Source organism: Pleurodeles waltl, chromosome 4_2, assembly GCF_031143425.1.
Source record: "Pleurodeles waltl isolate 20211129_DDA chromosome 4_2, aPleWal1.hap1.20221129, whole genome shotgun sequence".
Lineage (NCBI taxonomy): Eukaryota > Metazoa > Chordata > Amphibia > Caudata > Salamandridae > Pleurodeles > Pleurodeles waltl.
In genome coordinates this window covers 941732097-941758085 of record NC_090443.1, presented here as the reverse complement: position 1 = coordinate 941758085, position 25989 = coordinate 941732097, and the positions used below count along the sequence as shown (strand labels likewise).

The window sequence follows — 25989 nt, the reverse complement described above, 5'->3', positions numbered from 1 at the left end:
CACCAGTTATAGTTATCTCAAGTAACTGGAACTCCTGCTCTAAAATGACTATACCTCGTGCCCTTGCTATCTTGAAATGTTTTCTCTCTGATACAGGGAAAACAGCTGAAAGGAATCACACCAAACCTGGCTTGACAATAAAACTTTACTCATGAAAGAGCCTTTGCTTTGGTGTAAGTTTGTTTAGTTGTTTTTGATAAATTAGCATTCAAAACAATTGTGGGCATGACGTGGTTACATTGTAGTGATATCTGGGCATTACTCAATGTAGTTCCATGAACCCAATTCCATGAACTGCCACTGAACACACATTTATGAAATACTCAAATCGGACTGGTCGAGTTCGCTTTTGACCCCGGCTCCCCCATTTCAGGATTGTGGACCATAAGCTACCTACCCCACTGGCAACAACTTCAGGAAAAATGCTCGGCTGCTATTACACGATGAGAGGATGGAGTATCTATGCCCTAAAGGAAAAACAATGAAAACAATGAAAAAGGTCCTATGGGGGTACAGGGTGCATCCCCTGACACCCTGTCTTCAAGGTGACCCCCATATCAACAAAACCAGAACAAAAAAGTATTTACAAAAAGTGTTATTTGCTGTTAGGTTTAGGCTGAGTTTGTAGCCCCGGAGCAGCCCTAGGTCTGCAAACACACAGCAAGCTTCATTAACCTGTGTTGTTTTTTTTCTGTCTCCACGGACCCATGAAAGGTGAGAGGCTCCACACAGGCCCAAGAAGCATGCCATGAACTTGTTGCGTGTTAGCAAACAGAACAATAGGGTCGGCAAATCCTAAACAATGAAAATAAAAAAATACAGGGCCTGGCCATCCACGGTGGTTTTGGGGGATAGCCTGGCCTTAGGGCCATACACAAAAGTAGTGACCCACCTGTAGTGGGTGGCGCTCACGGACTGGCAATAGGCCAGGCCTTATGGCCAACCACCACTGTGCACACCTGGGGTTGTCCGTCTGTAGTGGGTTGGAAAACTGATGGCTGCAACAAATGATCAAAAAACATACACACTGAAAAAACACAAAGATGAAAATGAAGTTATGGTTGGCTTTGGTTTGGCTGACATGTTTTGAAGCCCAGTTTCGTTTGAATCCATGCAAAACAGGCAACCCAAACAAATGCCTTTTCAAATCTTTAAATAGCCTTATATCTAGGCCAAGTTGTATCAGCTGCTATTCTTTGCTGTACATAAGCATGAGTTGTTACAGAGATTGTGAGCTTGGGTGCATTTGAACATTCCTGCTAATTAGGTCTGGCCAGAAGTTGCTTAAGAAGCAGCGATGGAATATGTTAAGACCAAACTTTCAAAACAGCCCCCTCTCCGGAGCCAAGGAAACGCAAAGAAAACGGTTAACAATTACGGCCTGTAAGTCCCAATGTTCCAAATATGAAGCTATTCACAGCCTGCGCTTCATATTGGGTTCAATGTAGGAGCAGAATAAATCTGCACCGTGTGATTTACAATCTCCCACGGATATAATTTACTCATTTTCAGAATTCACAAACGCTTTCCAGATTATTGCTGGAGACCTGCTTGTGTCGCAGGTTTCAGAGAGCACTCCTGGAAAATGTTTGTGAATTGCATTTTTGCATTTGAAAATGCACACGTGTTTTCGCATGGAAAAAAAATAATGTTACATTCAAATACACTTATGAAACCTTTTTCTTGTTTTCTCCACAAGGAAAGAACCCCTTTTTCTAAATCACCACCATCTTAGTAAGTGTTTTCTTGCCAATCCCACTTCAGAAAGGTATTTATTCTGCCACTGACAGGATTAAACCTTCAAACATTTCAGAGTTTGGTGAACACCGTCACATCGGTAGGTTGGTGAGTGTTTACAAACTCAAAGTGCATTTGCACATTGTAACACACATTCGCTGCTACCTCAAACCCTTTGAATGTAAATTTACCAACACAAAAAATATGGGAAGCCGTTCTTGTCAAAATTACAGCTCCCCATATTGGACACCTCCTGAAATGCATAGCGTGCTGCAACTCTGCCAGGTATCATATTTATTTTGACACATAGTACATTCATTCTGGTGTATGTCGTATTCATTTTGCAACACGCTATGCATTCCAGGAGGTGTCCTATATAGGGAGCTGTAATTTTGACATGAACGGCTTCCCATAAAAAAACTTTGTTTGAGTAAAACTATGTGTGCAGTACAACTACTCTTATGTAAAATAAGTTGAATAACACTCAGAAATAAAACTTTCAGTGTGTTAGTTTGACATATGTGCAAAAACAACATTGACCTTCCAAAGGACAAGTGTAGGGCTGCCACGAGCTCTGAAGTGGCATGCCCCAACATCGTCTTACCATCAGGGCATATAAAAATAATGGCCCATATTTATACTTTTTGAGCGCAGCGTTTGTGTCATTTTTTGACGCAAAAGCGGTGCAAACTTACAAAATACAATTATATTTTGTTAGTTTGCGCTGCTTTTGCGTCAAAAAATGACTCAAATACGGAGCTAAAAAGTATAAGTATGGGCCTATATGGATAAGACAGCCACATGATGGGGGATTTGTGGGCATATGGCAGTGGTGGAGGAAAGGATGTTGGAGCTATACCCGCCTTTCTGTTGAAGGTTCTGGCTAGTTGGCTATTTTTTGTACAACATGCAAAGACCCCAATGCTTGGCTAGATTTGAAATGCTCCTAGGGTTTTGTTATGTACTAAGGAGGAGGGCACAAATCCTCCGACGATTTGCTTACAGATCGGAATACAGACTACCACACTCACCACACCGGAGATATACACAATTGTCCCATACCCTAAACCGGCCAAAAACTGTAATGCCTCAATCCCCCATAGTCATTTATTTACAGAGGTGAAAAGCTTACAAAGACACCACAGCAATTCCACACTCCGCACTGATTGATGGTCGATTCTCCATATCTCCATATCTAACGAGTGACGTCGTGGTTGGAGGAGCACTTACAGTTGCAATTCGGAGACCAATACTGAGAAACTACACTATCTGATTACAAGAAAAGGCCACGCGAATCCCGCCTGAAGCATGGCCATTATACGTACATGCATAGATGGCATTGATTGCCTGCTTTACTTCATAGAGCCAATTTAAGCCCTGACTCCAACTGTTGGAGATGTAATTCTCCAGAATGTGACATAGTACAACTTTTATGGGTTTGTCCACACGTGAGCAATTACTGGAATCAAATATGTGCATTTATGAAAATGGAACTCCTTCATGGAGGACTGATTGCAGAATTAGCTCTTCTTCATGACATGAGTGACCTCCCATTTCTCACGATAGGTGGCTACCACTCTAGGGTTGCCAATGTGAGGAGTGAAAGACATTAAAAAACTGGCAGTATCCTGCTACCGAGCATTGGATATGTTCGAAATGGCACTTTCAAAAAATGAATATGTATAATTAATGATACACTTCCACAATTTAAAGCGATCTTGGGTAGTTTTTTTTTAAACGAAGACTTACTAGGACGGATTTATAAAGGCTTTTACCTTTGCTAAACCTTCACCTAAAATGTATGGGGGACTACAGCATTGCACTTCTCCTGGACTTTCGAGCGTGCGTTAGGACATTGGAAGGTACTGGTAAGAGTTATTTGTAGATTATTTGCTGTGGTCTCCCTGTTAATATGACATCCACCTAGTAATGGTCCGCTTCCTGTTTTGCTGTGGGTGTATCCTGTACCTTCTCGATGGTCTTAACCCCAATTGAATGTTATGAGAAGCAAGAGGCTGTTGAGTGTTGCAAGAGCCTGGCAGGACCCTCTATATCTTTACCTTTTTGGAGGCACCAATTACCCCATTTCCCCTTACCTCCTTCCTTTTACTGTTTGATGTTTTAATACTTAACATCCTATACGTATGTGTGGTGTTCTGTTCAATCATTGCCAATCGTATACCTTGTTGGTTACTTCTCACTTTCAAACCAATAAGGAATTGTGAGACAAAAAACAAGCATTGTTATACTTTTCATATCACTTTTCCCTCCAACGCTCCATAACTTTCTCCCTTCTCAAGTTCTGAGGCCTCCCCTACAGCATCCCTTTTAGGACATTCTCATTTGTCACTCCTCATCCCTACTTCTCATCCCTGCTTCTCATCCCCGCTTCTCATCCATCATCCCTACTTCTCATCCATCATCCCTACTTCTCCTCCCTTCGTCTCATCCCTGCTTCTCATCCATCATCCCTACTTCTCATCCATCATACTTCACCCCTACTTCTGCACCATCATCCCTGCTTCTCATCCATCATACATCATCCCTACTTCTCATCCATCATCCCTGCTTCTCTTCTCTTCCATCATCCCTATTTCTCATCCATGATACATCAACCCTTCTTCTCATGAATTGCTCTCATGAATTTGAAGAGGTCTATCCTAGTCTGCTTGTAGTTCATATTCTCAGTGAGACAATAAGAGAAGCTCAATTTTAAAATCCTTCCTTCCTCCTTGGTCAGAGCAATACCTGTAAGATTGATAAAGTCATTACTGTTATTGGCTACAGTCGTCATTGTTTCTGATTCTGTCTCTGTGCTCTTCCTCCTGTTGTTTTCTCCTTGCCTTTGTCCGTGTCTTGATCATCTCCACCTCCTCGTCCTCTGATTGCTTTTTCTACTGGTAGATTTTTGGGCCGTAGATTGAAGCCTCATTCTATGCGTAAAAAATCAAATTCTTCCACCACTGAGGGAACAGGGAGGTCATGTGACACCGTATCTTCCAGATCCGCATCAACCTCAGAATTTGGAATACTTTCTTCGTCATATGGTATTATCTCATGAGATGTGTTCTTATAAAACTTCTGCTGGCTCATAAAATGATCATTTTTTTTTTTGCAAAAGTAAAAATCTGGCCACACTCATAATTCGCTTTGTCTCTTTGAAAGTTCTGTGCCTTTCTATTTATAATCAACTGCTAAAAAATTTGCAGTTTACTCTTTAACTCCGCAGAAAATGTGTTCACTGTTTCCTGTTGCTTATCTTGACCCAATTCTGTTTTTAAAGTCGATATTTGATCCAAAATATTCTTTCTGTCCAAATCAGCATGTTTAATTAGTATGCCAAGCATACGTTTTGAGGCCTCATTGTTATTATCTGCCCATTCTCTGAGTTTCTCGGGATTAGGATTTTCATAGCTGAGGGCAACCAGAATTCTTTAACCTCTGGGGATACGGCCAACTTCAAGGTAGTGCTGCAGGGATTTACTTTCCCACTATTTTGATAATATCACTCTTCTTTAGTTTTTCAAAGCGCCTTAATTTCAAATGAAGTCAGTACCTTGTATTTGCGTTGTTAAATTGACTTGATCTTTGTAGCTTGCCCCTTTGGAATCACAAAAAATACATAGTGCTGCGTGCTCACTCTCCGGGACCTCAGCAGCAGACCTTGAGAATTAAATGTGACCTTCAAAATCAAAACTGTAGCCACCGCACTCCCAGGGACATCAACCCCGAGTCTTAGTGAGATGTCCTCCCACCATTGTATTACTCAGCCTTACCTGGGGTGTCAGAAACAGCATGGGGGTCCTCCGACTCACAGAGCAACGCGTTCCACCACCAGTGCTGGTATCGAAGTCCAAAGATAGGTGGGGGCTTGGCGGCGAAAACACTTCTTCCTCATAGTTGCCGATGGCCCCAGGCTCCTGACCGGAGTGAGCGTTGGAAATACAGCAAGCAGCATCCCCGTATAGATTCCACACAAGGCTCTGTATTCATATATAAGCAAAGAGAGGCCGAATTATTGGGTTGTTAATCAGGGGATAGATGGCGTGTACAATATAGACAGACCTGTCCGCCTCCTTAGACCATCCCAAGCCCACCATACACTTGTGACTGTGTCGATGTCAACTCGAGGTGCTTTGTAGGGAAGATATAGCACTGTCGACAAAGGGCACGGCGCTGCTCTATCCGCCTTGGTGGCTGTCTGTTGTTGAAATGGAGTAGGATGTACCCAGAAGTGCAAGTAGCTTGTGCACAGTATGCATATAGGTTGATGTCTGGTGCTCGCAGTCCTCCCTGAGCCAGTGGCAGGGTGAGGAGTTCCCATGAAGCCCAAGGTTGCCTACCTGCCCAAACCAGAGTAATTAGGTTAGATTTCATGCAATTAAAGAAAGTGGCAGTAAAGGTTATAGGAATTTTGAGTGAAAGGGAAAGAAATTTAGGGAGGACCTTGATCTTCACAATTGAAATACGGCCTGTGAGGGAACCGAGCAAGCATGTCCAGAATGGTATCCTGTCCTCCAGCCAGGTCATGGCTCTGCCATAGTGTGCCAGCCATAAGGTGGCAACAGCGCAGCTGAGCCAAATACCGAGATAACGTACCAGCTCTTCAGCCCATTGAAGGGGAAATTCAGTGGGGAGGGGTTGGGTACTGTCGGTGAGGGGGAACAGCACAGATTTTCCCCAGTTCACCTGAATCCCGGAGTGGCAACCGAACCGTTTTATCTCTTGTAGCAGAGGGGTTAAATGTTCTTGTGGGTTGCAGGCGTTGAACACAATACTGTCTGTGTACATTGAAACCACTAGAGCTCTGGAGGTAAGGCTTATGCCCTTCTATGCATAGTGTTGCCGAAGGTGAGCCGCCAGAGGTTCCATCACAATAGCAAATAGCAGAGGTGACACTGGACACCCCTGTCTATTACCCCGAGTGATCGGAAAGGGATCAGAAAGGAGCTCATTGGTCTGTACTCTGGCCAAGGGGACAGTGTAAAGTAAACATATCTGTTTTATGAATAGTGGGCTGAAGCCTATGTGGGCCAGAAGTGGTGTGTCAAAAGCCTCAGTGGCATCCAGTAGGACCGCTATGGCCTATGTATGAGGAGAAAGGTGATGCATGATTGCAAAAATGGTGCAGAGAGTATGCGAAGTAGAGCGTCCTTGCAAGGTTGTATTATCTTCGGTAGAAGTGGTAGTAATCAATTAGCGAGCACCTTAGTGTAGATTTTGTTATCTACGTTATTGAGAGAGAGCGGTTGGTAAGAGTCACAATGTGTTGCTGGTTTGCCCGGCTTTAGCAAAGTTACTAGATGGCCTCCCGTAATGAAGCAGGAAGGCAGCTCGTGCCAAGGGAGTGCTTGTACATGACCAGGAGGTGTGGGGATAGAAGGGATGCATATTCTTTATAAAAGGAAGTCGTGGGGCCATCACCACCCGGCGCCTTATCACTGTGAAGGTCTGCAATTACCTGTGTGATCTCCTCGGTCATGATGGGGGCATCGAGGTAGTCCTGATGGGCTCGATCCAGCTACACCAGCTGTATTGTGTCAAAATAGTTGGTGAGTTGCGGACCATTGAGCATGGTGGTCTCTTGGAATAATTCAGCGTAAAAAGAGGAGGTCACGCATGATATTTCTGGTGTGGTGGACACTAGGTTATTGTCCAAGTCAAGAAGTTCAGCTATATAAGTGGAGGCATGGTTAGGGCGTAGTAGTCTTGCAGGTGGTCTCCCTCGCCGTACCGCCGCACTTGAGCATCCTTGTTAAGATAATGGGTCTCCCAGATAGGCTTCTCCTGAAATACTTTTGGGTTAGAATTAATGGCCACCAGAAGATCTGGACTTTTTGAGTGGAAGTAGCGGGTCTTTAAGGACCGACTCTCTTGTTCTAGGTTGGCTGGCGACTGATGCATGTACCTCTACACCCCGGCATGCTTGGCAATGCGGGTGCCTTTCATGACAACCTTAAAAGCCTCCCACAACATGGAGGGTGACTCAACAGAGTCAACATTATGGGTGAAGAACTCAACAATTTGTTTACGGATCTCCTTGTGGAATACTGCATTTTGTAGCGCCTGAGGGCAGCCACCAGGAGAAAGCTTGCGGTGTGGTATCAGGGAGCTGTAGCTCCAGCAAGACAGGGGCATAGTCAGATAAAGTATGTGGCAAATGGGTGTCGCCATTTGACCATGTCCTGATGTCCGGGGACCAGGAGACGTAATATGTTGAAATACACGTTCCCTCAAGTGGGTGTGGATGTGTGAGCCTCCAAATGTCCTGTCATTGATTGTCATGCATAATCGTGTGGAGTATATGTGAAGTGTGAGAGTGTAGACATCTGGAAATGTCGGATCTATCCAGCTGGTCCTAAAGGATGGCATTGAAGTCTCCCCCCTAAATAAGGGCTCAAGGACCGAGACTTTGTATCTTGGTCCAGAGTGTGGAGTAGAATTTGGGATCGTCCACATTTGGACCACACACAGCCGTCAGTATGACGGAGCGTCTACATAACAATCCTGCAAGCATTCCATATCAGCCCTCTGGGTCAAGCACCGTGTGAGTTAATTGCCAGGCAAGCCCCCTACATAAAAGTATCACACCGCCCCTGGCGTAATTTGAATAGGTAGAGGAATGAGAGGTGTCCCAGCCATGGGCTTGCAAGCGGGGAGATCTGAGGTTGGACAGATGTCTTTCCTGTACGAAACAGATGTCGATTCTATGTCGGTGTAAGTAAGAGTAAAAAAGACGAGCTTTCCTGCCACCATTGAGTCTCTGTATATTCAAACATTTTAGAGTGGCCATAGCGGTGGCATGTGAATTGCCATGAGGGCCACAAGCACTTAACCAATGTGTTGCTGTGTGGTGTCGCATGTCGTGTGAGAGAAGAGCCTAGTCATGAGCCTCCGGGTGAAAGACAAAAACAACCAAGCAAAGAACATAACTACAAAACTCCCATCCCTCCCCCACCCACTCCATCCCCTGAACTCAGTTGAGATAGACTACCCACCCCCCACTCCATCTACCCCATACCCACAAAGAAGAACTAGTGATGGGAAATAGCCCTTGGAGCGAGGTGACTCCAGGCTTCAACCCAACCTAGTTACAGGGTGGCCGAACCATGGATATGGGGCCTGATCCGTATATGTAATAGGCATATTGCTAGACACAGAACAGTTAATAACTTTTAGAAACAGGGGCTGCTCATGTAAATCAATCATTCTCACTCAGAGAGGCCTGCCCTGTGGCCCCATGCGAGCTCCCAAGGGAGCAGCATTTCTAGATTGTGACTTTGGGAAACTTCAGCAACGACTAGGCATCCATAAAAAAGTGTGATTTGCCATCAACGGAGATCCTAAGCTTGGCGGGGTAAAGTAGGGCGTATGGAAGTTCCACCTTCTGCAGGACTTTTTTTCGCTGGTATGAAGTCGCGACGGGCAGCTTGCACACTCTGAGTGAAGTCAGGGAAAATCAATACGATGTTGCCTTGATGACACATTGGGCCTTTTTCGTGGGCTAACCAATGAACCACAGACCTGTCCCAGTAGTTTAGGAGCCTGGAGATTATCTGCCTGGCTGGCACACCCGGGGGCGGCCGGGGACCAAGCGAGCTGTGGGCTCGTTCTACGATGAATACTGGGGACAGATTGTCGCCAAATAGGCTTTGTATCATCGTCCCGACAAAGTCCTCCATTTTTGATATTGAGGTAGACTCCTGGACACCTGTGATGCAGAAGTTATTTCGCCAGGATCTGGCTTCTAGATCCTCATTCTTGGCCTTTATGATGTCCAGGATCTTGTCCATTTTGAGAAACTGTTCCCTAGATTCAGATTGTTGATCATCAATGCAGGTTTCCAAGTGGTCCAATCTGGACTTGTGAGTCTCTACCTGCTGTTTGACCTGATGAAGGCGGGCAGTAAGGAGGTCCAATTTGCCATCAATTGTCCTTGGGTAGGTTTTTACATCCATGAGTATTTCCTTGAGGTCAAGCACACCAGAGTCCTCGTCATCTTGTGGATACATCATGGCTCCAAAGCTCAACTCCCCATCTGTGTGGCGGGCACGTTTTTTGACTGTTTGGCATCTGGCTTGCCCATGATCCGAGTTTGCAAGTATTGTCAGAAAACAAGCCGGGCGTCACATGCACACTCACATGCACACTCAATCAGCATGGGTTCAAGGCACCGGACAGTCCAGAAGTCCAGGAAATAGTGACCAGAGGAGCCCCACCACAACCTGTTACAATCCGCTCAGCAGGGGGCACGAGCAGGCTCCCACAGCGACGTCTGATGGCTCCCCACGCCGCTCTCCCTCAAGACCAGAAGCATGTGCTGGCAAGACGGGGACCGCTGTACAAAATCCTGTCTCGCTAAGCCTCGCCAGGCCCAGACCAGCACCCAACCGACAGATGAGTGTGGTCCCCCATTATGTACAGGGGACCAGCCGCTGGCCCGGCAGAGCCGACAACAGCCCAGTTCAACTTGTTGCTGCCCCGTGTCCACCAAATCCCCCGGGCCCCCGATCTGTCCAGGGCCCAGCGGTGCAGTTCAGACAATAAGGGGCAGCGCCTGCCGATGATTGAAGGGGCAGCCACCCTAATCCAAATGGGGTGAAGCTGTGCACGTTGTCCATTAGGCGCAGTGCCTCCTGAGGGGCTCTAAAGATGGGTGCTCCGAGGTATACCCACTCGGACCCCGGGCCCCACCTCACACTCACTGGTCACAGTTGTTGGTTGTAAACCAGCAGCCGCTGGTCTGTGCTGGGAGCTGCAGTTGTCCACGGGCCTCCAGTTCCTTTACACAAGCCTCCTCCACAGGGTGTCACCCACCAGTGCTCCCAACATCCGGCCAGTGCAACCATGCACTCGCGTGGCAAGGATGTACCGCATGTACCCCAGCCAGCGCCCGGGCCCGTCTGTCTCAGGGGGTTCACCGCATGCTAGCCAGCCTGCCAGGCCGCGCCCAGTCCAAGACTAGCCCAGCAGCAGCCTGGCAGCTTAGGGACGGCAGCAGCCACCCCACGAGGTTACTATGTCCCTGGGGTCCTGTGTCTCACATATTGTGAGCTGGATGGCCTCAAGATGTGCAGATTTTGGAGGATTATGTTGGTCAGCCGACAGAGCCCTCTAATGAGCGTCCATTTTGCAGCCCGGCAAGACCACACCCCCATCTTTGAATCAGTGTGCTTTGGTAATCTTGCCAAGCAACTTCCTTATTTATCTTCCTTCACTTCCTTCTTGATTTCTTTCTTGCCCTTTTTTTTCCTTTTTTGCCTTCTTTCTCGAAACAAGGTGGTGAAAGCCAATGCCACACCAATTGGCTTTTTTAGATCTTGGTTATTCAGTACCTTTTGTTTCTACTAAAATTATACATCAAAGGGCAATGTGTCAGCCCACTTGAGCCATTGACTGTCTTCATCATGACTTAAAGCATCCTGTCCTTTCACAAGGAGCACATCCAGGCGCAAAATAGTTTCCTTCAGTGCCAGGGAGTTCTGTGGTAATGTTAGATTTTTTGAGGCAAATAAATTACTATGCCTTTAGCCAATGTTTTTTTTTTGGTTCATGAGGGCCTGGTATCTTCCTGAATAGTAAAGTTTTACAAAAACCATAACAAAACAGGAATTGGCAAAAGACTGATGGCCAAAGCCAGTCCTCTTGGCTTTGCCAATACTTGTTCTTAAATGAATGTGCTCCTTGATAGACTGTGGAGTTTGTGTGGGTGAGTGAATGTGGGAATAAATAATTTGCTGGATCGATGAGTGAGTGCATGGAGTGATGAATGGGTTAGTGAGTGCATAGATGTATTGCTGCTTGAACACATTCTACCTTATCAGCGAAGGTGAACTTCCACTTATAATGAACAAAACCGAGCTACTGACTTTGCCAATGCTTGTTTTGGCATTACTGTCTGTTAGGCTTTACAAAGAACAAAGATTCTGAGGCATGAATGGTGTGGCGACACACTTTAGCAAATATAGGGCCTGATTTAAAGTTTGGCTGACATGTTACAAACATGATGGATAATCTCACCTCCTGTATTACGATCTCCATAGGCTACAATGGGATCATAATACAGTGTACGAGATATCCGTCACGTATGTGTCGGAGTAATCCCCTCCGCTAAATTCTAAATCAGGACCACAGTTTCTTTAAAATGTTGAAAACGAGTTAATGCTTTGCATTAATTAGGCTTTTAAGATATTTTTAGTTTCAAGCTGCTGATGAGTGTGACATGGAACTGCATGCGCACATGTTTCTAACATATTGCCCCAAAATACCTTTCAGTGTACATGCTCCAATGTTCATGGACACATGGTAATTTTAATGATTTAAATACGTGTTTGATAGTTATTGGCGCTGAAGATCATGCAGCGCCATGTGCCTGTAAGTATGAATGTCATGTCAACACAAGTGACACGTTACTGCTGAAGGAGAAGGATAACTCTATATGTACTCATGCTTCTTTCAGAATCCCAGAGTGGACCCTGGAGCCATCCTTTCCTTGTCCATGGTGGACCTGGCTGATGGGCTGCAGCGTGGATCGATCTCCCCAGAGAGCGTTCTCTATACCTACATGGGAAAGGTGAGGAAAACACTATGACTGCTGCAATGAAGCTATCCTTTTTCTTTAGCGGGTGTGAAATTACAAAAAATGAGAAGACATTTTCAGTCTTTGATCTTATAATAGCCTTCAATGATAAGAAATGACTGAAGCCTGAAGGTGAGCATGCATAAATTCATTTATGAATTGCTAGATTTGTTTTTGTCAGAAGCAGCTCCTCCATGAGAGCGGAGGAGCGTTGTCCCTCTAAAAAAATGCTCCGGAGCAGCTGTAAAAGAAAATGGTAATAAAATGTATTTATTACCATTTTATTTTTCATCAACCTGTCATGAATCAAGTGGGATGGGGCAAGGAAGTTGCTGCAGAGTGGCAGCAGGGAGCTCTGCACTAATGTTTAAAGTGCGCATGTCCCTTTGGCCAGCCGTCTTGCTACGGCCAGCCAGACATTTTAAACTTAAAGCACAGTCCTCCCGTGCCCTTAAGAGCGCTGAGAGAATCTGTTCCCTCCAATCCTGTTTAACAGTTTGAGAGCAGCACCGGGTCTGGGTAGTGCAGTTTCCAGGGTCCAGAGCTTCGGGGAGAGAAGACACACGAGTGAGGAGAATGTTGTGCAAGTCAGGAAGGTAAATGCCATTTTTTTAATTATTATTTAATGACACCGGTATTTTGCCCGCCCCACCACTCTAAATACATGCCAGCCGCCACTGGTTTTTGTTGCTGTTTTTTGTGTCTTTGACTCTTTGTGAAGTTATCTGATCAACATCATTAGTCAACCTGGAAGGTATTTAAAAACAGGGGGGTGCAGTCAAAACCAAAGGAAAGGTGCCTGCTCTTGCTGCCATGGCTTTGCCCTGTCACCTATAAAATCTATGCAGGTTTGTTGACAGCTGCAGCAAAATATAGCAGAGGTCCACGGCCCAGGTATTCTCTATAACAGGGTGCGGCAGGTGGTTGGCGCCGTTTCCGACTTGCCAAGTATTTCTAAGACATGGTCCACTTTGAGGCGAAAGGCACAGAGGTGATAAAGCCTCTGGATTTTGTTATTTAGAATGTAATCAAAGCCCGCATTAACTGCATTTCTCTTCAACCCGAACAGTTTTACCAGAGCGGCAAGGAGCACAGAAAAGCTTAATAAACATTTAGTTTAAACCCTAGACATGCTGTTGCTTGCACTAGAAATGTATTTGCATTTCCTAGTGAGACAATACCTCTAAAATTACTTTTACCTGAAAACACCAATGTTTTTCACGTTCTGTGAGACTCAATAAACCTTCCTGTGATGAATAAAAGTGATCATTCCGACTGTTATGGGCTGTAGAACAAAGCTAGTCCTTCATTTACTGACTTCTCATAGTTAACATTTACAACAATTAAAAAAATATATACTTTGGTTTGTTCTCCTTTAGTGGCAAAATTGATCAAGCTCAGATACCCCCATACTTTTGATGAAGCAGAAAAAGAAAGACTAACAAATATTCATATATCATGTAACAAAATCGTGTAAGGTAGTGTGATTTTAGTAAAGAAAAATTATGTACGTGGGAAAATGTGCCCACGAGGAAGTTCGCCATTATTATAAACGAGCTTGATTAATCATGAAGAATCGACAAAAAATAGTAATCCGTCATAATTGCAAATGTACTCTATGATTTTCTTGTTAGAAACTGTTGTATGCTTAGCTTAAATTTAGCAGAGGCTTTGGCCTAGTTGCCTGGTCTCAAATTTAACTGCGTGGTGACAAAACGTATTTAACTTTAAGGTTGTATTTTTCCAGTAGAAATGACTAATACATTTATCTCAAGGTTTCGTGCTAGGCTAGTTTCATCCCCTTTGAAGCAAGGTCAGTTTCTGCAGGTGCAGACAATAAAGACTCTGATACAGAAATAATTGGCAAACTTTGTTGCTACTTGTGTTCCAAGGCTCCAAGGACACCTTATGCATAAATGAGTACTAAGAGAACGACATTATTCATTGGTCAAAAGGAAGCCACCGTCTGAACCCTCCAATGGAAGACCCTGAAGAATTTGGAATGTTTCTTACTTAAACCCACCGGACAAAGAGAAGTCAGCCATTTTCTTTGATGCCATTTTGAAGCCAGATTCAAGACGCCATTTTAAATGACACTTTGATGCCTTTTCTCTGTCGCAGAGAAAGAGACTTTAAGAATTCTCATCCTAGAGACTTTAACTTTAATTTTGCCCCGTCTTGTCCATGCAGTAACTTTTGCCCCATTTTCCTTGCTGCCGCAAGGAAACTTGCTTTAACTTTGCCCCTTTGAAATATGCCCCATGCTGATCGAACCGGTACCTGAAGGACAAAGACTTTTCCTTGAATGCTGATTGTATTTGGTAAATATGAAAGGATAATTGTATTATGCATTGTGTTTTCCTTTTCAGGTACCAACTGCTTATTTTTATAGAACCCAAGCTAGAAGTTTTCTAAATTTGTGTTGACTAACTTCGTTTTGCATGAAGCCCCACATGCCAATGCTAATTAGAGGCTAGTCGAGGTATTCATCTGATGCACCATGCTAAATTTAAATCTTGTTATGCTGACCAATGTATGCAATTAGTCAAATTCAGGCCCATATTTATACTTTTTTAGCACCGCATTTGCGCCGCTTTTTGACGCAAAAACGGCGCAAACTTACAAAATACTATTGTACTATACTATTGTATTTTGTAAGTTTGCGCCGTTTTGCGTCAAAAAGCGGCGCAAATGCGGCGCTAAAAATGTATAAATATGGGTTTCAATTACTTATATTAGTAATTTGCATTGCTATAACCGAGTGCATTATAATCCAGATATTGCGTAGATTGCGTTTCTTCCGTCGCTATGTACAGCTAGTAATGTTCGTATACGTATATCATTTGATTTCGAGACTTACTTATATCGTATTAGCTTTGTTAATATAGGGAAATAAACTCATTAACCTTTAATAAACAGGTGTGGTTATTCATGACTGAAAGGTCATGGTGTGTCTAATTACTGATTTTCTGTTTAACTAATTTGTTGATTGATTAATAATTGATTATTGGTTATTGATTATAAATGGTATTGATGATTGATTTGAGTGATCTGACTATTCTTGGATGAGGAGGACCCAACTTGGTCAAAAGGTTCACCGACCTCCAGCGTGTCCAAGTACAAGTAAATTATAAAGACTGGACGCGCTATCACTTTCTGATATAACTGCATTGGTGTATAAACATTTTAGACCTGTTACAGAAAAAGTGTTATCTTTTTGGGGGGTTGCAGGGAGGCGGGGGTTCCTGGCAGTTCCTGATGGAGTGTTCCCACCAGGAACAACGTCGGTACTGATTTGCATCAAGGGAGCTCTCTATATAGTGACACAATGGAAGAAAAACAAAACAATGTGTTGGAATAATGATACCTAGAGCTTTTGCCAGATTGTCTCAGTATTCCCCCCTTTACCTTTTGTGTGTTAGACCAGGAGCATGCTAGATACAGTTGAAGGGTTGCTAGAGGAATTAAAAAAAAGCTATGCATATAATGTAAGATGAGGTATATAGCAAAAGTTGCGGTGGATTTGAACCATGCTAGTTGTCCGTACATTCTCAAGTGTAAGCTGTACCCGAGCAGATTGGTCTTTAGTCCCAGCCGGAGGCTGGACACAACAAATCAATTACAGTGAAGCACATTCAGACCCACAATGATGACAGAAGGTAGTAGATTTGCAATCTATGATGGTTGATTACCAGATTAATAATCTTACTAATTCAAATCATTCGAAATTGAAAATGCAAAGACTGTTTAAAGTTGTCATAAGCAGAACCAGCAAATTCAGTTTACCCCGAAAGAAGGTTCCCTAAGGTGTTAAGCTAAAAGTTAAATGATGTTTTGAGAAGTTGAGCAGAAGGTGTTAGCAAGTAAAGCCTCTGAAAGGCCGAATTGAATAAAATCTGTCAGGTAAACAAGAATGGATGTACTCAGGAGTCTAATTCTTTGAGCAGGAGCAAAATAAGGCATCTGATCACAAAATAATGGAAAAAGGGGCATCTGACTCCAACTAACTCAGCAATGCACTATTAAATCATACATTTCTCAACAAAATAGAACACTCCCCATGAGTGCCATGGAAAGGAGGCCAAACATGACCAAACCTTCCGGGTTAAGATATTTTCAGTCTTATTCCCAAACATTGCACAATGTTGCAGGATGAGACAGCATGGTCAGCATGTCCCAGGCACAGGGGTGGAAATTCACTACTGACTTTCTATGGGGGCACACAGATAAACAATTCTCACAGAAACCAAAACATTTTGTAGCTTTCGAAGTAATGTGAACTTCTGCAGCTTAGCTCTTGAAACAAGAGAAATAACACAGCAGCCAAATTTTCATTTTCGTGTCTTTGTGTGCCATTTAAACTGAGGCCTACATTTCCTGCGGCTAACAACATGAAACACACACCGCATATTTGTTTAAGATGTGTGAACTAGCATATATGCAATGGAGACCAAAAAGCGAGTGACAGAGTGACACCACAGATATGCAGGAATGATAGTCTGAAAGTTCATTTCTTGTTTAGGGCCCGAAAGTGAATATTCTTTGTGGCATTCTGTCTTGCTGACAGAAGATCTGTACTGACTAAAATGCATCTCCCGCAAGAGAAGGCTCCCTGTGCATTCCTACAACTTATATCTCATTCAGTCCTGGAAAGTGAATGGTTGAGATGAAAACTGGACTTGGCAAAGGTTAGGAGTGAGGTTATATTATTGAAGATGAAAAAACCCAAGGAGCGGTTCTCGACAAGTTAACCACTCAGTACAGTATCCGGCAAATGCTTCTGGCATGTTCACTAATCTGTACAGAAAATTATTTTTTAAAACCATTGTTTTGAAAATGTATTTAAAAAAACAATCTTCAATCTACAGTTTAAAGTAGAATGTTTATTATCATTATCATTAATGATATTTCAATTCGTCTTGGTCAATTTTTTATAACTGTAAACTATCTGAAATTGTAAAGAAATGATATAGTTTGTATTGAAAGTGGGTGTTTGATTGATGTGTTTATTTTATTTAAGAGTTTTACATACCTCAGCTCTTATCCATATTTTGTGTCTCTGTGCACTTTAGATGAAATGTACTTCACATAACATTGCTCTCAAGGAGCCAGAACAAAAACAAAATTGCTAAATACCTCTGTATTTAAATTTGTGGCTCAAGTCATAACATTTATAGATGTGGGGCATATTTATCATATTTTCATGCAGCGCCATGCAGCAAACCACTGCAATGCGCTGTGTGAAAGGGAGAGGACAGGAATGCACCATATTTAACATCATACAGTGCATTCCTCTCCTTTCCTTGAGCTGCTACACTTTTGGCTGCCTAGCGCCAATGCAGTCACCCCTTCACCATGGTGCAAGAGTTCCAGCATTGTAAGCCGGATTGTTTTTATACCAGAAGGGACACTTTCACAAATCAATCCAAATCATAAATCATAGAGGCATTTCCCTCTATGTATATAAAGAGGAGAAAACAAGGAGAAATGCATTTCTCCTTTTTTTGCCTACCCTGGGAAGCTGGGGCATTTTGACACATTCTAAAGTCCACCACTTGCTGCATCAACAGCAGCCAAGAGATAAAGAAGGAAGAGGAGACAGAAATCACCCTTCTCCAGCACTTGATGGGTATGACACATGATTTTATATCCTGTTGTTTTCAGTGGTGTAGCCTTTGCACAATGAAGACTTGTATGTGGCAAGTAGGGTTTTGGGTTTCATACATTCTTTATGGCTTTCCTTGCCAAATAAGTTCATGTAACACTTTAGCTACGAGTTTGGTCTTCAAAGATAGTTTTACATTCTGACTATGTGACTGGTTCAACAAAGGAAGAGGGATTTCAGCTAGTGGTGTAGTGTTGTATGATTTCTCTATTGATACTGATCTTGAAGATAAAGAAATCTACACATTTTCCCAAGGTATAAGGCATTCGATGTCAGGGTGGAGGTACCCAGACCCCAGGGCTATGATATAGGGGTCTTTAAGGGTGAAACTACGATTTTAAAATGAATTTTTTCACAAATGTTGATATTCTCGATTACGACGCTATGCTCAGTGTGGCCCCCATGTAACGTTGTGACGAATTTAAAAAACTGTAAAAAAACATTCACAGACTCATTCATTTAATAATTCATTTACTCACAGTAGCACTCATGCAGCTACTGACAAAGCCATTCACTCACACACCCGCTAACAGACCCACACACTCATGCACCCATTCACACACCCACTCAGACCCTTACACACCCACTCACAGACCCACTCAAACACTGATGCTGTCACTCACAGACCCACTCTGACACACATTCACAGACCCACTTAGATATGAATGCACTGACCCACAGTCCCACTCAGACACTCATGCACCCACTCACATACTCACTTAGTCACTCACGCACCCACTCAGACTCTCACGTACCCACTCACAGACCCAATCAAACACTCATGCCCCCAGTCACAGACCCACTCAGACCCTCACTCACCCACTTACAAACCCACTTAGACACTGATGCACCCACTCAAAAACCCACTCAGACATTGACGCACCCACTCACAGACCCACTCAGACCGTCCCACATCCACTCACAAAACCATTCAGACCCTCACTCATAGACACCCTCTCACACCTATTGTCACACCCAGAGAGACAGACCGTTTGGCCAGGCTGGTAGGGGTTGGGTTGTTATAGGGGTTTGGCTGCGGGCCCTGTCCACAGACCAGGCCCTGCAGGCAATCCCAACCATGCATGGGGCGGGATTGGGTGGTTATAGGGGGCCCTGCAGTCAACCCCTGGTGTGCACGGCCATGCACAGCCTTTGTTGGATTATAGTATAGTAATTAAAATTACTTTACGTTAAAAAAAACATTGAAATTCACTGAAAAAAACAAAAGTTACTGGGACGTTACAGTTAGGAAATATAATTTAACAATACCATAGATATTCACTTAAAAAGCCAAAGGTTACAGGGACATCATAGCTAGGTTCTGAATTTACTCGTACAAAACCTTAGAAATTCACTTTTATAATGTCATTAAAAACATCAGTGAAGCATTAGCAGTCAAATGAATGAAGAAAAAACAGTGCATGGCTGAGGCGCGAGTGGTCTTCTCCAAATATTTTTTCCTTTCTCCTTCATTTTTTCTGATCTCGTTTTGCTGGCTTTAGAACTCTGTGCACTTTACGCCTGCTGGCCAGTGCTACGGTGCATGTGCTCCCTCCTTAAAACATGGTAACCTTGGCCTATCCCCAAATGGCATATTTAATTTATTTGTAAGTCCCTAGTGAGGCAAACTATATGCTACTAGAGGGCATGCAGCTAATATATTGCCACCTCCTTAAGTAACACTTTAAACGTGTCTGAAGCCTGCCGTTGCAGCCTGTGTCTTCCATTTTAAACTGATATGTTGTCCTGGCAAAATGGACATTAATACATATGGCAATCCTAGTCTAGGCACTGGACAGCCCAGAGGGCAGAGTGCAATGTATTTAAAAAGTTGCACATGTTCTTTTAGGTTTTACATATTCTGGTAGTGAAAAACTCTACAATTAATTTTTTACTACTGCAGGGCCTCCCTCCCTCCAATAGGACAACATTGGAGTGTCCATATAACATTTAATAAGCTGTCATTTCCAAATGGGAACTGATAACCAGTTCATGTTTGGTGTATTTGAGATTGTAATGAAAAATCCTCTCATGGTAAAATTCACTTTTATATTAACATTTTGAAAATGCCACTTATAGGATGTTGCCTTTTTTCAGCCTTAGCTATTTAGTGCTGGTAGCTCGCCCTTGGCTCACATAACTCAGTGTAGCTGACAGTTGGACTTTGTGTATTCCCCCCACAGAGCCACGCACAATAGAAATCTTAGGTGTGCCTGGATGGTCCATCATTGGCAGGATGGGATGGTGGAGCTGGGCACTGGCATACTTACACTTGAAAAGACTGGGTCCGGCCACCACACAAAGGGCTGCATACCCCTGTAGTTAGTCTGAAGCCAGGACAGGGAAGGCAGGATGCCTGGGGAATACAAAGGGAAGCCTTCAGAAGGTTCTCCCACCTCAAAGGAAGAACTGGATATAAATATTAGACCTCAAATATCAACTCTTCAGTACACTTCTGGACCCGTGGGTACTCTGCCAGGAAAAAGGACTGCTGTCCTGATTTATGGACTGCCACTCTGCTGCTCTGAAGGAACTGCTAACCTGATGTGCTGACCTTCAGCCTTCTGCCCTCTTGCCTGCATGTAAAGGACTGGACTGCATTTGTTGAACCCAGGACTCTAAAGTGACCCCAAGGGCTAACTGGCTGGCCTCCTGACTACAGCCTCGGGGAGAGAAAGCTCCAAGAGCCTTGAACTCAGTGCCTGAACTTTTCCAGCAGTGAGTCCCACCCTGCCAAGTGAGGCCAACCAAATCCTGGGCCATTGGAAGTGGGCCTGTAAGTACTCTGCCAGCCCATCAGCGGATCCAGCAGAACCAACACATCCCTTCTGCTGTGCGACACGATCCCAAGCAGGATCAATGCATTTCCTCTGTTGCAAGACTTCTCCCAATGCAAAGGACTCCATGTTGACTTTGCTGTCCACATTATAACCACCAGCTGTGCTAAGGTTTCCTGATGCAGGACGTAGCATCTCTCCTCGATGGCAGCCGTGATGACAACACAGGTTCTCGCATCACAGCCTCACAGCTTCTCGGAACAAATGCATTGTCTGGATTGTGTGACGCATCCTTGATGCCCAACTTTGCATTACAAGCACTCGTCAATGGGATCCTTGATGAGGATCAGGACCTTGCATTGCAGCTCTGCAGCTCCTGCGAACCAACACATTGCCTCGGCTGTGGCACATCCTCAGGGCAGAACCTCGCGGCACTCCTCAACCAGGACCTAAGGCACTTTGTTCAGCATGCCTAACTGAATCCCTGTAGCCGGCCAGTGCTCCATCGCAGTGGGCCGGAACTTGTGACTTTGTCCTGGTCTGGCACTATCAGATAGCCACAGTTGACACTTCGTGCTTTCTGGCACTATTTTCACTGAAATATTTAAACCTGCATATCTGTGCTTCTACTGATTAGAATTTTGTCATTTTGGACTTCTTTTTTTTAATTAAAAATTACTATATTGTTCTAATCTGGTGTGGGATCCATTTGTGATGTGTTTTCACTTTGCTAGTGTTTGAAGTGTGGTAAAAAATACTTTAAACATTGCCTCCGAGTTCAGCCTGACTGCCCTGTGCCAAGCTACCTGAGAGTTGAGCATATGCTACTTTAGGGTTTGCTTGTGACTTCAACCTGACAAGGATTGTGGTTTCTGCTTCATTAGGGTTTCACCCCCTCAATCAGTAACATAATATCTTAGCATGTTCTAAATTATTAAATAAATAATACAAATATATATCTATGTGATGATGGTACTATTGTTTATTTTACATAAACTACAGAAATAATTCTGTTCGGCACTGAATAATAATACTACTCAACTTGATTGCATTCATTTAATCAATATCCTGAAAGTGAAGACTTGTATGGGGTTTTACAGCTGGTGCATCCCAAAGGGTTATTTTTTAGGTAGTGAACTGTGACCTAAAGGTTGACCAGGGAGTTCTACAACTGAATTATGCCTCGGAGATATGTTGGCAGTGTTGTGCAGAATTCATGCTACATTAACATGGCATGTCTATGATAACTTGTTGCATGTAAAAAACACACAAGTGCACCTGTATCCCATGAAGACTAAATATAGGTGCCTGGAGAGCCAATAGGTTGGAGAGTGGCAGGCTTGTCGGCAGCATTTAATTTGCTAAAGAATATATACTAGGGGCCCAAAGTTTTCCTCAGGCGCTCGCGTCAAGCACCACTGATATTGAATATTGGCTTGCCAAATACCAAAACTTCATAGTCTTGACTCAACCTCATGCCTCTTTAATCCACCACAGGCACTACTTGTTCATTTTTTACTTTTAAGTTACTGTGTTTTCCCTCACACTTTTTCCATCTTTGTCTTCCTCTTCTTTCCTGTGTGTGTTTTTTCACTGTCTTGCTATGATGACGAAAACAAGTGCCCAAAAGTGAGTTAAAATGTGAGCCCACTGGTGAAAATTAAACAGGGCATGCTGGTAGGGATTTGCATGAACCTCTAACCTCTTTTGCACTGGTGTTGCAAAACTGGAACATGCTTTACTTTGGTGGAATTACCAAAAGTGAAATGACTGCACTCTCACAAAGTGCCTCTCTTCTTAATGTGAGGATGATCTTCCAGAACTGAATCCACACAAAATCAGAACCTTTTCTAGAACAAATGGCAGAAAAATGCACCATATCAACCTATTATTTATTTATTTTGCAGGTGTAGGTAACCCTGAGCATCCAGTATCAAGGGGTAGTGAGTAGCAAAATTATCATAAGCTGAACACTGGTTCACAGATGGATCATTAGTGAACTTGCTGGATTGTGTTGTGGCAGAAAGCTAGTTAGTTTTCTGTAAAGTGGGGAACCTTACCTACTTAAAGAACACAAGCTGGTTAGGTCTTGGTGTAGAAAGCTGGCTCTGTATATGCTATATCAAAGTGAGATACAATGTACACAGAGACCAGGGGTTCCTCAGAGGCTTGACAGAGGCAATAATAGATAACACTAATGCTCTATTTGTGATAGTGTGGTCGAGCAGTTAGGCTTATCAGAGGGCATTGTTAATCATTTGTTGTACACACACAAGCAATAGAAAAAACACAAACTGAATGACTTAACTCCAGACCACTAGGATTTTATATAGAAAAATAACTTTTGTTAATTTATTTCTAGAACCACAAAGTCAGTTTGCAGCTAAGTACATAAAAAGAAAGGCACTTTGCATAGGTATACGTAGAACTTTGAATTAAATCAACAATGTATACAGTTTTCTTTAAAAAGGCAAAATGCTATTTTAAAAGGAGACAGTGCAATTTTCAATAGTTCCTGGGGGAAGAAAAGATCGAACAGTGTAACAGGTTTGTACACGACTTACAGTTCCTATCTCTGGGTTTTAGGTAGTCCGTCGTTGGGGGTTCAAGTTAACCCTAAACACCCTCCACCAGCAACACGGGGCCGGTCGGGTGCAAAGGTCAAAGAGGAACCAAATTAACATTGTTTCCTATGAAGACAGGGGGGTACTTGGATCTTGGTCAGCCAGCAGGTAAGTACCAGTGACTCTGAGGGCAGACCAGGAGGGATTGAAACAGCATTGGAGGGGCTCCAAGTAGGCACCAAACACACACCCTCAGTGGCACAGGTGTGGTCGGGTGCAGAGTGGAAACAGGATATAAGGTTTGCAATGTAGGTCAATTGGAGACCCTGGGGGTCACTCAGATGCAACAAGTGAGGTCCGGGGGGTGTCCCGGGCACACCACTGGTTAATTAGGGCAGAGGGCCACCTGCTGGTCGATGCTGCACCGGGGGTCAGGTTCTCCAAGGCCTGGGGGCTGCAGGTGCATTGTGTCCTGTAGGGTCAGATATCTTCATCGGGAGCTTGCGGTCAGAGGGGTCCTCTGGATTCTCTCTGCAGGCGTCATCGTGGGGGGTTGGAGGGGGTCAACCCAGGATGGGATCTTGTTCCCAATCGCCTGAGGATCCTTTCTTGCTAGGTGGACCATCTGGACACAGGACGTTGGAGTCAGGTGCACAGGGGTCAGGACTTGCGCATCCGGAACAAGGAGGGAGTCCTTGGTTGAACGTTTCTTTGGGACAGAGCCACTGTTCTCGGGAGTTCTTGGTCCTTCTGGGTGCAGGGCAGTCCCCTGGAGTTGGCAGAGGTCACTGGGCCCACTGGATGCGTCACTGTTCTTTTTGTGGGTTCTCTGAAGCAGGAGACAGAGCTGTTGTCGTCTTCCTTCTTCTTTGCAGGGGTTTCAGCTCAGCAGTCCTTCTTCTTCTTTGTAGGTCGCCAGGAATCTGGTGAGCTGGGTTCAGGGGGGCCCTTAAATCCTAGATTTAGGGGCGTGTTAGAGTCAGGGGGCAGTAGCCAATGGCTACTGTCTCTGACGGCTACACCCTTCTTTTGCCCCCTCCCTTTGGGAAGGGGGACACATTCCTACCCCTATTGGTCCATGTCCTCCAAACCGAGAGGGAGGATTCGGCAGGGAGGGGGGTCACCTCAGTTCTGGACACCTTAGGGGTGGTCCTGGCTGGGGTGGTCACTCCTCCCTGTTTTCCTAATTTTCCAGCTGGACTTGCCGCCAAAAGTGAGGCTGGGTCCGGGGAGGGTGGGCATCTCCACTAGCTGAAGTGCCCTGGGGGCACTGTAATCTGAGGCTTGAGCCTTTGAGGCTCCCCACCAGGTGTCACAGTTCCTGCAGGGGGAAGTGTGAAGCACCTCCACCCAGGACAGGCTTTGTTTCTGACCACAGAGTGCACAAAGCACTCACCCGATGTGGTCAGAAACTCGTCTGAAAGTGGCAGGTTGGCACAGACCGGTCAGTCTGACACTAGCAGTTGGGCTAACATACAAGGGGCATCTCTAAGATGCCCTTTGTGTGCATTTTTCAATAAATCCCACACTGGCATCAGTGTGGCTTTATTGTGCTAAGAAGTTTGATACCAAACTTCCCAGTATTCAGTGAAGCCATTATGGTGCTGTGGAGTTCGTAATGACAAACTCCGAGACTATATACTCAATATGGCTACAGTGCACTTACAATGTCTAAGAATGGACTTAGACACTGTAGGGATATATTGCTCATGCAGCTATGCCCTCACCTGTGGTATATAGCACCCTGCCTTAGGGCTGTGAGGCCTGCTAACGGGGTGACGTACCTATGCCACAGACAGTGGTTTGTGGACATTGCACCCCTCGACTTAGTCTTTTTCTCCCCACCAGCACACACAAGCTGCAAGGCAGCGGGCATGTGCTAAGTGAGGGGTCCCCAGGGTGGCATAATATATACCGCAGCCCTTAGACCTTCACTGGCCGCAGGGTACCTTTTACAAGGGACTTAACTGTGTGCCAGGGCTGTGCCAATTTTGGGAACAAAGGTAGAGTTTTAAGGGTTTTAAGGAAAGAACACGGGTGCTGGGGGATGATTAGCAGGGTCCTAGCACACTTTCAATCAAAGTTGGCATCAAACATTAGGCAAAATGTGTGGGGGGTAACCATGCCAACAGTGGCACCCCCCCCCCACCCCCCAAAAACGAAAGAGGATGAGACTAACCTTTCCCAAGAGAGTCTTCATAGTCTAAGTGTAAGAACCTGGAAAGTCCATCTGCATTGGCATGGGCAGTCCCAGGTCTGTGTTCCACTACAAAGTCCATTCCCTGTAGGGATATTGACTACCTCAAAAGTTTAGGGTTCTCACCTTTTATTTGCATTAGCCATCTGAGAGGTCTGTGGTCAGTTTGAACTACAAAGTGAGTGCCAAACACGTATGGCCTCAACATTTTCAGGGGCCAAACCACAGCAAAGGCCTTTCTCTCAGTGGCACTCCAACGCTGCTCCCTGGGGAGTAACCTCCTGCTAATGAAAGCAACAGGCTGGTCAAGACCATCATCATTGATTTGGGACAGGATTGCTCCTATCCCATGTTCAGAGGCATCTGTCTGCACAATGAACTCCTTAGAATAATCTGGAGCTTTTAGAACTGGTACTGAGCACATTGCTTCATTTAGGGTGTCAAAGGCCTTTTGACAGTCAAGGGTCCAG

At 44.4% G+C, this 25989-nt stretch overlaps 1 protein-coding gene across 1 annotated transcript in view; it reads left to right on the top strand.

Annotated features, from left to right (window-relative positions):
- LOC138293501 (vitamin D3 hydroxylase-associated protein-like) overlaps nt 1-25989 on the top strand; it is an 806941-nt gene that overhangs the window by 122524 nt on the left and 658428 nt on the right. Inside the window, exon 2 of the mRNA XM_069232739.1 lies at nt 12197-12310. Within this exon, the coding sequence (XP_069088840.1) occupies nt 12197-12310 (114 nt within the window). The remainder of the gene's footprint in view (nt 1-12196; nt 12311-25989) is intronic.